The 15,191-nt window shown below is 37.2% G+C and overlaps 1 protein-coding gene across 1 annotated transcript; it reads right to left on the bottom strand.

Annotated features, from left to right (window-relative positions):
* Positions 1-13,060: 13,060 nt before the first annotated feature.
* Positions 13,061-14,699, bottom strand: LOC149533715 (protein RETICULATA-RELATED 3, chloroplastic-like). Its single transcript, XM_089803509.1, has one exon. The coding sequence runs from the start codon at positions 14,481-14,483 to the stop codon at positions 13,398-13,400; it is 1,086 nt and encodes a 361-aa protein (XP_089659635.1). The 5' UTR covers positions 14,484-14,699; the 3' UTR covers positions 13,061-13,397.
* Positions 14,700-15,191: the final 492 nt, after the last annotated feature.

Below are 15,191 nucleotides of genomic sequence, written 5' to 3'. Positions count from 1 at the left end.
TAAAATAACTAGTATTCAAAATAAATTTGTTTATTAATATATTTAAAACTTTTAATAAATCACATAATATATAACTAAATAAAATTTTATTTATTTATTTATTTTAAAAGGAAAAAAAATGAAATAAAATTATAAAATAAACTCTCTTAAACGGAGTGTGCATGTCATAAGGCAGTGTTGGTGCTTTACCAGCCACCATAGTTGCCTTTGGCAGTCATGTGATGCTAAGGTTGCGCAAGGGGGGTGGGGGTGGTGGGTTGCCCTCCAACACATAATATTCTTTGATTTAAAAATAAATTAAAAGAACAACCCCCTGGCCCCCACCCACCATTAAAATAGGGCAGAATTTCATGACTAGTAAAAAAAAATTACAATAGTGAATTCATTATTGTTGTGTGTGTGTGTGTGTGTGTGTGTGTGTGTGTGTGTGTGTGTGTGTGTGTGTGTGTGTGTGTGTAATATTTTTATTTACAGATCTGATAGGGAAATTAATGTCAATTAATCAAGTTTTTTTTAAATAAGATTTGGTTATTTATTTATTTGTCTACCCTAGCTATGGAATGGTTTTCTAAATTCAACTTTTCCTATTGGGGTTTCAATCTCTTGTTTGGCCAGATGTTTCAAACCAAGAACAATCAATTTTTCTAACAAGAGTTTCCAATTCCTCTACCATATTTACGGTGAAAAAGATCCATGTATATTTTCACATATCTACCATAGTAAATTTCTATTCTTGCAGGCACGAAGAAAACATAAGTTTTTAAGAGATTTTCTAGAATGGATTTCTTCAAAATCCTACATCAATTTGATGCTAACAATTTGGTGAATCCTTCTACTCTTGGAAACCTCATCTACAAAAGTTTTTTTTTTTAAATTGTTGCCTATCAATTATCAATTCTCAAGTTGCTCCTCCAAATGTGTGTGTGGAGAAATGAGCCACAATACCTTATTAAGAGCTCTCCAACCCTAGTTAGAATTTTTGTTTTTCAAATGGTCGCACTTTATTTAATTTTGTTTTTGTTTTATTTTAATTAAAACTTTCATGCACACTTAGTGCCTTTTAATATTTTATTTTATAACTCCCATTTGATTTAAATTTAACAAGATACTTTGAGAGAATAATATTATTAATTTTTATTTCAAATACTATTTAATTCTCATTATTTAAAGAGCAACTAATTTTATAAAGGCTAAATTTAATAATTATAATTTCACCAACTTTAGCTTTTTAGGCAAATTTAATTACTATTAATTCCAAAGTTAGACTTTTTAACAAGTCTCGTAAGAAAAACAAGTTTTGAAGGGTGTCTGAAACCCTGTACAAATCTAAAGATTTTCAATAAGCACAGATGCAAAAGTACAGCAGACATAAGAGGAACCGGTCACCCCCCAAACAAAGGGTAACCATGGTGATAGAAAATCCTATCACCAGCCAAAACCAATCATCCAGCTAGGAGGCTAAAAACCAAACTGAGAAATCAGCCTCCAAAAAACCAATCACTACAAGGGAGCTCACGATTTGCCCTTTGATTTAGAGCCTCCCTTGCACGACCAGAGATTCATTTCTAAAGGAGGAGCAGAGGGCTTAGATTTATTTCTTTTTACAATAGTCCAACCATCCTCCACCTTTGCTGCCTTAGCAAACCAATCCCCAGAAGAAACTGAACAGTGGAAGCCAAGGGAAGCAGAAGCAACAACATTCTCCCTAGGAGAGCCCATAGACGACTAGCCCCCAACAGGACTAGGAAGAGCATCTGATACAAGGGCAGGGGCAGGAGAGGGAACAGGGTCCATACTAGAAGTCTAGACTTCCTCCGCTACCATTAGCACTGAATGTTTGTCAATAGGGGAATCATCCATAGGGGGAGAATCATTCAATACAAAAATGTTTTCCTTCCTAAAGTTTTTCGTAAAATTTTTTGTTTTATTAATTTGCTTGGTTGTCTAAATACACATGAAACCACAAAGTAGACCACATGTTCAAAAGAATCTTGACAACCAAGTAAAGCATAAAATTCAAACTCAAGGCTTACATACTCGAATTCATGTCACCTTGACGATTTCGGAAGGGTAGAGTAAACTGATACTCGTCCTTTACCACAAAACAAAATAGGCTCGGGATTGAGATTTGGACTTGAAAACTATCTCCCCTCTTTTACCATTGAGCTACTACAATAGGGCACACTCATCTTGGCAATTCAGGGAAGTTGATGCCCGATACCTATAGCCTGCATAAAAGTTGAACATGTACACACACACACACACACAAACTAAAAAGGAAATGGTGGGGAGTGGTAGATCATTTTGATCCTGACTCGCTTGTGATTAGGACTCCTTCCCTCGACCATGTCAAATACGTCAATTAGAAATAAAAATAGACATATACACCATACACATGCAAATATGTGGTAAGTACCATAATCCATATAAACATAATCATTATACACAAGCATCTAAACATCATCACATGAATAACCATGAATCCCAATAATACATGAAATATCTCAAGTAAAAAGTAGGTCATCAAATATATAATCAAACCATTGAGGTAGTATCAGCTAACCAGGTAACCAAGTACCACTACATTAGATATCATAACATGAAAACAAGCCTAAAAGTGTTTGGCAATATACCTGAAAGCAAAATGGGGCAAACACTACACGATAATAGCCAATAAGACATGAACAAAATATATCGTGGACCATCCATCATATGTCCAAATTAATTAAAAGATAGAGAGTCCAAAGCTTCAATACATCATTGACCAACATTGAATATCAAGTAGAGAGGTTGGTAAAATGAAAAACAATAGAAAAAACAACTTGTCATCAACTCAAGCACAAGAAAAAATACAATGGATTGGCTTGCAATCTACTATTAAGATGGATATATGGTAATGTACATCATGGCACATCATAAAAAAGAAAGACATGGAAAGATAATGTTTTTTTTGTCTCGAGTAAATATGTTCTTAGTGTGAAAGATCAATCGTAGAGATGATAACCCTTGTTTTTTTCATATTGAGGAGATTTAAACTTCAACAACTTATAAGTTTGCCTACAACATGAGTGTGTCATTACACCATCATGATTTTACCAATACACCATCATGATAGCCCAAGTCCATGTTAAGCTAGAATGGAACAACTATAGCAGAACTTTGGATGTGGAAGAACTCATTTTTGAAGGTCAAATACAAGACTATATACGACTATAGCATAAATATACTAAACCCCAACTTGGTTAATAGAATGATTAACTTTGTAAGGCCAGCCACTAGTCTTCCAACAATTATAAGAACACATGATTTGCCTTCCCTACATGTGTAGGTGTTCCTCGCGTGTATTGAATTCTAGGGGTCACAATAGTTTTGACGGCAAGTGACATATATAGAGCAAGTTTATACCATGATGATTATTAGATAACACACAATTGGCAATATATTTTGACCAAGCTATTGCAGGAATGCCATAATTTTGCACTAAAATAACACGACATAGAAAAAATTCATGCAAACATACATTGGGAACTCTTTAAGGATAGTGGGGATATTTTCAACTCATTTTTTCACCAAGCCAATAAGCCCAATTAATGATACACGTCTTTGAGTTGATTGTGAACTAATCCAGTATATACTTTTCGCCTTCACCATATTTATTTTCTAAACCAAATTAGAGCAAATACAAGGGAAGCTTACATACATTTTCATTTTCTCTTGTTTCACTCACTTAGAGTAAGTTATTCTCTCTTGGGTTTGAACTATTTTATATTCATATTGCAAGAGTATTGTGATTAAATATAGTGGCCAATCACATAACAATCTATCTAGATTTCTCATTGAACCTCTCCTCTTGTGTTTGCATTCTCACATAATGCTTTTTAAATTGGTATGATTGAATAGAGTTTGTTTGATTAGAGATGTATTCTCCATGTAATGAAAGAAAGAACATAATAATGGGATTTAGGAAGTTAATTATCTATTGAAATCATGGATTTGAGATTAAACAAATTTAGAAAAGTTTTGGATAGTAGGTCCCTAAAGATTGTAAGAGTAAGCGCATCTAGAGTCGATGGATTATAGGTCATTGAATTCTGTAACAAAGACCATATAAATACCAAAATATTAACAAATAGTTGAGTACAAGTATGAGTCTCTTTGGAAACCAATAAGTGCACTCAACCAAGTGGAGAATATACAAGATGAATAGGGAAGAGACCCAATAGTTGATGGTGTGCAAATAATTGTTACAATAGTTAAGAAATCTAATCCTAAGGAGAGTGAATCTAATAAACAATCTGATAAACCCAACTCTAATGGTATGCCAACAATTTAGTAGATGGTAGGGGGCCAGGCAAACCTCCAAATTCTCATCCTCCTTGAAAGGCAATTTTTGATGATATTTATATCCCTATAATTGTCTATCCTCCCCTAGTACACCAAAGGACTTCTCCTAGTTTTGATGTTGTTAATCTTGACTTGTTGTATCTTGTTGTTAAGGATGTCTTGCATCCAAAATCCATCTTGGCCCCTCTATCACATTCTTAACTTAAACCAACCTCAGAACTTCTCTTCCCCTTCTAGGTCCCCTAATCACAAAATTCATAATGCTCAACAATTGATTTTGGATATAATGAAACATATCTTTGAGATTCAAAAGAGGATTTATAATCAATTAAACAAATGGATTTTTGGCAAAAAGAACAACATTGTCAAAAGTAATTATCCTCAAGATACTTCTCATACATTACTCCCTAGCAAAGTTGAAATCGTAGGCCTAGGTAAGGGAAGTTTGGCCTCATTATCCAATTAGGTTGGGATCAATTGTATTGAGGTTCTTAAGCCCTAATCCATTGCAAATACTCAAAAGATACCTCTTCTTCAAGATGGTATGGATACCTTGTATGGTGATGATAAGAGTACTAAACCCCTTCAAAGAGATTATGTGGAGATTGAGAATTCTAAGGCCTCTTCCTCCTTTATTGACCACAACAAGATTATGTGGAGACTGAGAGTTCTAAGGCCTCTTCCTCCTCTATTGACCACAACCAAAAGGATGATTAGGAGAATATCACCCTAAATCAAAACCTTTGGTTTATGCAGGGGGCATGGGTCATAATACCAAAGATGACGTGGAAGTACACAAAGGGGTTATTGTACTATACACTCTTGCCAATAATATAGATGAATGATGCCTTTAAGGAATGTGATGCCAAGATGAATAAAGGGAAAGTTGGCCTTAACAAAAATAAAGAGAACAAGGAGAGAGAGCTCTTCCTTGGAGGGTCTAAGCATATTTTTGAATTCAAAAGGAAAAAGGAAAGACCTAGTGATTCTATTGTTGGTAGGTCAAGATTTAGTGTCTCTAGAGGAAAATTAACCAAGTGTTATAAGTCATTTACAACACCCAAGAAAATTGAACCCTAATTTCCCATGGAGATTAATTGCATGTCATGGAACATTAGGGGATTGGAATCCTCGAATATGTTGTAAAAAGGTTCCTAAGAACTCATAAGACTTTGGATGTAATCATTTTGGAAGTGGTGAAACTTGTGCAAGTTACAAAGGATATCAGTTTTAAGTGCATTTGGAGTGTTGCGGAGTATTTCACTACCAAGCATAGCTAAGGGAAGGGAGGAGCATCTTTTCTACTACACCAAAAATGGAGTAAGCAAGTGGTGAGATGGGTTACCTCTCCTTGCAATAGGGTTGTATTTGTGTTCCTTAAATGCAAAGTGGAGCTTGGCATATGCTCCCTATATGCATCCAATGATTATAAAGAATTAATGGATCTATGGAAGTACTTATACACTCCATGCATCCTTACTAGGTGATTTTAACATGATTAAAAACCTCTCAAATAAGGCAAGAAGCACAAAGTTTGAATGGAATGGAGTTTTTTTGGTATATATTCCCTATATACCTCCAATAGCTATATAGAAAGAATTTATCTATGGATGTGGCTAGTGCAAATGGATGTTTTTGATTAAGGAAAACAAGTTTGAAGGGTGCCTGAAACCCTTTATAGATCTTATGATTTTCAATGAAGCCCAAACTTAGAAACAACAAACCTTAGACGAAACAGGTTGCCTGACAAAACAAGGTGACCAAGATGGCCTCACAGATAACACAATGCTCTACTACCACCTAAACAGGTTTTAAACGAGATCCTAAAACCCCATGGTTACAAAAGAAGACATTTAATCCTGAACCATGTCAAACAACAAAACAAGAAGCCAAAGAGACCAGGATAATCAAAACAAGATGGAACAACCTCAAAAAAGACCAAGCGAGTAGCTGGAAAAGAAATCTAAGCCTCAAAATTTACTTTTAGATCTTGTCTTTTGAAAACGTAAAGACATATCAAATGATGGAAAAGAGGGCTTAACCTTTTCTCCTTTAACTTTTGTCCATCCATCCTCCACCATCCCAGCAGCCTTCTGCCAAGCAAAGTCATCCAAACCACAAGCATCCCCCAAATCTCTACCAACTAGGGAAGAAGTACCAACACCACATGAGGATCATCAACCAAATCAAAAATAGAAACATTTGAAGAAGGGACAACAGTATTGGCCACCACCATAGAGAAAACATTTAAATCATGTGGAGTAGCAACAGAATCTGCCTCCAAAGAATCCTAAGAAGAATCAACCAATCCACCCCCAACAGATGGAGCTTTCTAAACAATGTAGTGATCATCCAAAAGCCCCTTCCACCAAGAAGGTGCCTTTTTTTATCTAACTTTTCCAGAGGAACATCTCGCTGCAAGGTGGCCAGTCTTTTGGCATTTCCGACATCTGAAAAGAATACCCTCATAATTAAGAAGTTGAATCCAAGAGCCTCTAGGAGTGGCCAATTTAATCATTTCTGGAGGCCCCTTATAGACTTCTATCTCCACAAGAATATGAGTATACATCGTTCGAAACACATTGGAAGACGCGAAGTCAACCAGCAAAAAATCCCCTAGGGCCTCCTCCACGGCTTCCAAGACTAAATCCAACCATAAGTGAAGGGAAGATTAGGCAACCTTACCCACAAAGGAATCTTGTTAAAGGATTCAATAGACGGATCAAAACCCACATACCATGGTTTGGCCATCAATGGGAACCTCTCCTCCCAAGAAAAACCACGCCGAAGGATGGGATTTCGATCCACCATAGAAGAAAATTTCACAATGAAAAAGCCACTTGCCACAAGGAAAATCTAGACAATATCTGAAACTATAGGCTCCCAAAATTTGGAAATCCAAGGATGTAGATCTGATAGAGAGGGCCAAAAACCCCTTAAACAAAAAATGGCAACAGTGGAGGAGAAGTCCTCTACTTGAGTTGAAATCTCATCAACCAAATCAAACTCTAGATTGATCAAAATAGGGTTACTACAATAGGCTGTACGCACAGCCTAACCACCAAGACCAAGCTCATAAGTGGCCACATCAGTATAGGAAATGGCCGAACCACCCATAGCTTATAGGGAACAAATATCCCCACCAGGATTAGGAGAAGCCCTAACCTGAAAAGCAGTAGAAGCCAAAACAGGACCAGAAGCCGAAGCGACCGCCATAGAGCCAAACATAGGAGCTGAAGTCAGATGCAAAAATCGAATGCGAGAGCCGAATCCAAACATCGACGCTGGACGTAGAAATCCGACAAAAGGAGAAGACAGTGGTCTACAAATGTTATTTCTATCAATGGATGTTACACCATGGATCCTTGGGGTGATTTTAACATGGTTGAAAACCCCTCAAACAAGGCAAGAGGTGCCAAGTTTGAAAGGAAGGGAGATGAGATATTCTACTAGAATAGAATGTTGAATAAGCCAAGATATTTTGATCCCTTAGATGGCAAGAAGAATGAGTCTAGTTCCATTATGTTTCCTCAATGCAATTATTAGAAGGGAGGTAAAGGATTTTACTGCAAACTCGATCGGGTCTATGCTAACATGTATTTGATTCATTTTGTTAAAGATGGTGGGGAAACAATGTCAACGTCATTCCATATACTCCATCAGACCATCATCCAATTCATGCTATCTTAAAAATACATATTATTGGAATGGGTTGTTTCTATTCTCAATTTGACTTTTCCAAAATGAACGCTTTTTTTCATATCTGTGTGCAAATTTTTCATAGATGAGACAAAATACTGATAAGGGAGGTGGAGCGATTGAAGGCAATGCGGTGATAGTATGCATTGAAACACTCAGCCCATATGTTGTTGATGTTGCAAGGGATATTGGAACTAGGGGAGTGTCCACAAAAGATCTGAAGTGGAGCCCTCTTCTTGAAGAAGTGGACGAACGATTTCTACGCACATCCTTCATTGTAGTGATTGTAGCACTGCATTTGGAGTGTCAAGAAGGCTCTAATTTCCTATAGAGAGAGAGGGAGAGGGAGAGTAAGTCCCAAACCCTCCTTGTACTATCTAAAAAGTAGAGGAAGGCAATGACACTATAAACACTTCACATACCTCTATAAAACCATTGTCCAACACTCTCAACTATTGGATTTCAGCGTTGTTGCAATCTCCCTCTAAACCCAAACAATGACCAAAGCTTTCGAAAGGGTAGGAGGCAATTTGGTCAGGGGAAAAGATCTCCAACCAACACTTACATCCCCAAACTCTCTCAGTGGTCAAACATAACATGTGTTGTGATTCTGAAAGCCCACAAGTAAGTCAAACTCAAACACAGCATTAAATCGCATTCCTCTGCTTCTTTTTCTTCCACCTTCATTCCAATTTCAGTCTAGGTGAACCAAACGAGACTAGAATTGTGATTTCCAAATCTCATTCTCAATCACCATTCCCATTCCTATTTTCAAATCTAATTTTCAACTCCTATGCCAACACCCAAATGGGTCCTAAAGGATTGTGGTTCCCTAGACAATTTTGTAATATGATTGGTACTCTAGTGTAGGATGTTAGGGCATGTGTAGAGGTAAATTCAATCAATTTTGAGTATTGTAAGCTTTCTAGATCTGCTAGATAGAGATGCTTGCCCCACCCATTTTTGTCATCATTGCAAATGACATGTACTACCTATTGATGAATAATCTTGTCTCCTAGATTTTAGGGGCATTACTTCCAATTTGCTAATGATACAACAATACTTGTTAGATTGGAAGAAGGTGAATGTACTAACTATTGATGGATAACCTTATCTCTTGGAGTTCAAGGCATTATGTCTAATTTGCTAATAATTGGAAGGAGGTAACCTTGCTCACATGATAACTAAATTGGGCCTCTTTTGAGAAGCCTCTGGTAGGCAAGATTTCCAATGTATTATGTTCAACCGGGACCCTAAACCACCTCCTTGGTTTGATAAATGCTTTTTGGTGCGAGGCTAGTCTGATATCTCTGTAAGATAGTTAAGCATACCTTTTGCTATCAGCCCTAAACTCATAGAAATGTGGAATTGGGTTAAGGAAAAGATAGATAAAAAGTTGAAGAAATGGAACTAACAATAATCTTTCATTGACTGGCCATGGAGACCGCGGGTGTTTGAAAAGATTTTGTCATCATATATTATATACTATACATCTGCATGGAGATTTTATAATTATCTGTTCAATTATATTTAAAACAGAATAGGGACATTTCGTGGTCAAGTTGCAAGGGGAATAGTAGTAGTAGCATACAATGGTGGGGGGTCTTGGGCTAGAAGATTTGAGAGAAAAGGGATTGTCCTTGGCATTCAAGTGAATCTTTTAAGCCATGTAAGGCAATGAACCATGGAAAAATTTTAATGAACATAACATTTGTTATGTCTACTCTTACACAAAAAAATATTTGGAAAGGCCTCCCACTCTGCAATCTTCTTCTTGCTGAACATTTGCCCAGGAAGCCAGAAAACTCATTGATGTTCAAGACCATCTGAAAATCACGAGAGTGTAAGACATCTCATTGGTCATTATAGCATCATCACGAATTACAATATTTTATGCAGAGAGGTCCATTTGGTGGAACGTAGAGCATAAGGACAAACCATTAGCTGTATTCAGGGGTGCTCAACCAAACGGTGGGCTAATAAAGATATTAGGATTCTCAATGATCTCATTGTTCAGGGGCATTAGATCTCATGGAGTGACATTTGTGCTCAGTATGACATCCCTCAACTCAGTGGAGGCCGTTTCCTGTGCTTAGGGAACCTAGTATGGCCTTGTCCATTCCCAGGACCTTTGTGAACTCTGAAGCCCGCTTTAACCTTTATTGCTGTTCTGATGATTCCCTCTACAATGTGAAAGCTAGAACCATTTACTCCTGTCTCGCTGATAATGATGGCATTCTTCCTATTTGAATTCTTCCTAGAAGCTCAACCAGGACCCACACGCCTCACATAATACTTTTAGCGGTCTATGGGCTAGACCTATTGAGCCAAAAAAAGGTGATTTGTTTTTTAATGTCTAATTCCGGAAGAGATTTGGAATATTTTCGGCATCACTGATACTGGCAATATTAGTACATGGGAAATCCTTCCTGACTGTTTCAACACTTGAGCAAGATATTTACACTTTTTGGTCTATTATTTGAATTTCTTTTGAAATTCTTTGGCTTTTTATCGAAATTCCTGAATATGACATTTTTAGTGGTAGAAAAGGTTTCTTACTGAATATCTGAAGAGGCTCATCACCTATGATGTCTATTGGCAGGTGTAATGAGATTGGCTACAGACAAGTTTGAAAGCTTACTGAACAATGGTACTGCATGTGTTTTCACTTGGGAGATAGCAAATGAGTATGTTGCACAAGTAAAACAGATGAAAGAATGCCTTTTGAGATTGGTCTTGGCAACGGTGTGGCAGAGCTGGAGGATAAAGGAAAGAAAGAAAAAAGCAAGAGCCCAAGGCAGTGAACAGGTACCTGCAGTAGCCCCTCTACCTATCAATGTGGTCCCTCCGGTGTGAATAGTACGGAGTTCATCGAAGCAGAAGCACAAAAGGAAAAGAGACAAATCTGGAAGGAAGGAACAATGGGGTAGACTGCTTGCGTAGATGTAGCAGCGGAGATTGATTTCATGATCAAAACTAAGATGGTGAGTTACTAGACACATATTACTGTATTTTCTTTATGTAACAGTTGGATAGATGTAGTTTTTTCGTAGCTGGATAGTTCATCTCTGGGATCTGATATACTCTGCGATGAGTTTTTTTGTAATGGTCTCTTTATGGCTGTCTTAAGACTCTATTGTATTTAATAGAAAATAAATGAAACATATAATCAGAATAGCATTAAAATTAGATGGGTTAGTAAGATATCAATCCAGTACCTACAGTCAAAGCCTCTACAATATTCAATAAGCATCAGAGGATTAGCAGCCATATATATTAAAAAGAGAGGTCAATTGTCAATGTTCTTACATAACTTTTTGACATACAACACATGGAAATATTTGGCCAAAAGTGTAATTACGAGGCACATGGCTGCGAGATTCCATCAATGCCATAATTGTAACTTAAACCGTACAAATACAATATTAAGAAGGCTCCTACCAATTAATGCCATAACATTAGATATCTAAGATGAAACATTACTCAATATCAGAAAATGAAACTTAAATACTTGTAGGTTGAAACACCGAGAAGATGTATTTCAATTTGCAATACTTGATTATAAAAGTCTAGTTAACAAAATTAGGTAACATGCAGATTTTAATTAAACAGACTTCTCAGCTAGCTGTCTTCCACAATTAAGTTAAATAAGCATTCCATGGTATACTAAATTGTTCATATTCCAAGGAGCTCATATAAGCCAGATCAACATATGTGATATTTGTTACCAGCTTATCCAAGTTTTGATGTTCTTCAAAATTCTTGTTGTAAAAATCACCAAGGTGGAACCAATGATCACAAATGTTAATTCTGTGAAACTATTCAAAACCCACATGCTTATAAAATGCTTCTCTGTTTAACGAAAGGGTCAATAACCTTCTATCAGGCAACCACGATGCAGAACATTTAATAAACTTAGAATTCACTTAAAAGGGTGCTAAATGAACATCCAATGGTTAAATAAGTAAAATAGTTATAAATTGCAATCCACTAGTACTGATCTGCCCTATCAACAGTTACCAGCCAAACAATGAAATAGATATCCAGCAAGCCATCACCTGAAATACTTGAAATGCACTTTGACATCGCTGACTATCAAACTGCTTGCTTAGATTATAACAAGCACTTGCAATGCCAAAATTTATCTTCCTGTTCGTCATGATTATTTAGATATTATGTCAGAGGGAATAAAGCATTTCAAATAACGCACTTCTCAAACACAACTAATCTGTATAAAGTTGAAAATTAAGAAAAAGTGGAAAAAAACAATTTTCTTCATTATTGAAATTTAGCAGATACACGAGCATAGTTCTTAATCTGATTTATAAGAATCTGAAAAAAGAAAGATTGACAAGCATAGACATTAAAACTTCAAAACCTGCTCCCACATCCTTGGGGCATCAAATACGAGAGGGAAACCAATTTGATGTTCATTCAACCCTAATTTATGTTGAGGAAAAAAACTCCTCCAAATGATAAAATAAGAGTTACATCACTGGAAATTATTACAATCTAGTAGCCCAGGATGTCATTTAGATTATCAGTGACAAGCAGAAATACAACAATAGTGGTATATAGTAACTTAAAAGAGAAATACAACTTTTCATGGTTGAAAATAAAACCCTTATGCCCATTATTGGATTTCCCATGCAAAATAATCTAAAATTTAACCGCCCTTTCTCTTCGGTGCTTGATCAGCTCTTCACAATCAAATGTGCATATGGAAGGGAATTATTATCTTTGGACAGTCACTGTCAACTACCTTACCAAGAAAACAATGGGATTATCTTTGTTTCTTTTTCAATTCAGTATCTATGCTTACTGAATATATAATGGGCATTCTCAATAATAAGGATACAAGTTCCATGAGAAATCCAAAACCACATACCTTAATAGCATATAAGTATCTGAAAGACATCCTGAAAATCATTTTTCATTTGATAAAAGCAGATGTAAAAAAATTATCACTTCTAAACAGGCCCAAATTCAGACGGTAATCTAAAACACACACCAGCAATTAACGCATAACTTGTACGGATTCCCCTTGGACACGTGACAGTTTCAAGTACAAAAACAAAAACAAATGAAAAGTTCACATGCAGATTACCATTTACCTGGCTTGTACCGAATGTCAAGGGCATCTTGCAGCAAACTGAGATACCTCACCCAGCGAGTCCTACCCTATCCCAATAACTTCAAACCATTGCAACAATGAATCCTAAATCTCTTGCAATAAAATTATTCATGTGTTATCCTTTCGAGAATTCAATAGATCATCCTCTACAAGATAACCTTTTACAATCAAAGCAACCTGAAATCTCTACGGTTAAGAACTCCAAAGTCTGATGTCTGATTCAAGAAGATTGATCAGGCTGCAAATCTTTAACCTGATCTAACAACTTATATTTCTCATCTTCCCCGGGAGGTGGGGGTCCATCTACTTTTTGAGCTCCGGTTACTCTAGCCAGCAGTACAAAAGACACTCCTCCAAGCACATTGTTCAAACATCGAAGCACAATCACCGAAGACTTAAAGGCAACAGAAGGAAGTCCTTTGGCAAGCAGATATTCTATGCCATTCAAAGTTTGGTACCTGAAATTGCTGCTTAAACCCATGTGAGCAGCCCACGTAGATGCATTCAACAAAGTCGGGGGTGCCTGGTTTGGAGTCTCAAAGTTGGGATCCATTTGCTTCCTAACACTGATCAAACCATTAGATATTACAGTACCCACAAGCCCTGCAGCAAATCCAACAGCTGCGAACAAGGTTCCCTTGTACACGAAAGTACCCATCCTCTCTAAGACATTAAAGCTCCCTGGCTCAAACATGTGGCTCGTAGGACAGCTTGCAAATATACCAGGGAGAGTCTGAGCCGCTGATGACAAGGAAGCTGATGGTGCCAACATGTACATGAGGGTAAAATTGAGAATACACCCAACAACAAGAGTGGAAAAAACGAAATCCAATTCATTGAGGCCAAAGTTAGGCCTAGAGGCCATGTCCCCAAGAACACATGCGCTTACCCCAACTAGCTCCTCCATCAGGACCTTGAATGGAAACTGCGGATCCGCTTCCACTCGGGCTTTCCACCCCTGAAAAAACGCACCCAAAAGCCCACCTTTGATTTTTTCATTCCCGTTGTCATCTGGTTTCCCCCACGATCCCCCTTCGCCGCCACCACCACCACCATTGTTGTCGTTGTTGCCAAACCCTGAATCTCCCCCACCAGACTGGATATCTGAACGTGCAGACACCCATGTTCTCGAATCCCTTCTACCCAATGAACTGATGTTGATCCTCTCACACCCATTTGCAACAATCTTGAGGACTTCGTGGCTGTTACTAGCAGTACGTGTTTTCAGGGCATTTGAGTTATTGGGCAAGCTTGGGGTTCCCGTTGATTTGCCTGAAAGAGCAATTGAGCACCTCAACTGTGACATTGTCAGAAATAACGTTTACGGGAAAACTTTGATTAAACCCAGGTGAAAACAGGAAGAATCTAACCAGGAATCTCCTTAAATCGTAAAGCCGAGGTGAATGCTTTTAAAACCCTAGCAAAAACCTCGGCAAGGCAAAAGAGGGGAAAAAGTTGACACAAAAATCATGGAGAGCCCAATTTTCTCAAAGAATGGAACATATCATTGTCTACAAATAGAACACCTCCTCATTTAAAGGTTCAAGGGCAAATAATTAATGCTGAAAACTGTATGCCCGTCCCCTTTCCCTTATTTTGGACCCAATTCATTAGTGTGTTTCTGCGCTATCTAACTTCTTTTTTTTAAATTATGGAGATTTAGTGTTTTCGCCTAGTTTCTTTGGTTAAGAATCAAGGATTGAGGGGTATTCATTCCACCAAATTTGCCAGAGGCATGATACCAACCTACTCCAACTCAAGCACACTTAGAGTTTCCTCCAAGGTTAAACCCTTTTAGCTTGTAGCCCCATTTGCAAACCTTGACAAATTGTGTGCCTTGTGCATTGTTCATCATAGAGCCCTTTAGCTCATCAATTGATAAGTAGGAGATATTTTGTACAAGAAGTCAAATTTTGATATTGCTATTAGGATTAATTGTGTAGTTTTTTAGTCCAACTCATTGATTCGTGTTTTGTGAGTATTTGCTCAAAAGAACACATCTCTCATGAGGATG

This window comes from Cupressus sempervirens, chromosome 10 (genome assembly GCF_028749045.1).
Source record: "Cupressus sempervirens isolate cs-2001-9-10 chromosome 10, ASM2874904v1, whole genome shotgun sequence".
NCBI lineage: Eukaryota > Viridiplantae > Streptophyta > Pinopsida > Cupressales > Cupressaceae > Cupressus > Cupressus sempervirens.
The sequence above is the reverse complement of the archived record's forward strand: the minus strand, read 5'-3'. Positions and strand labels throughout refer to the sequence as shown.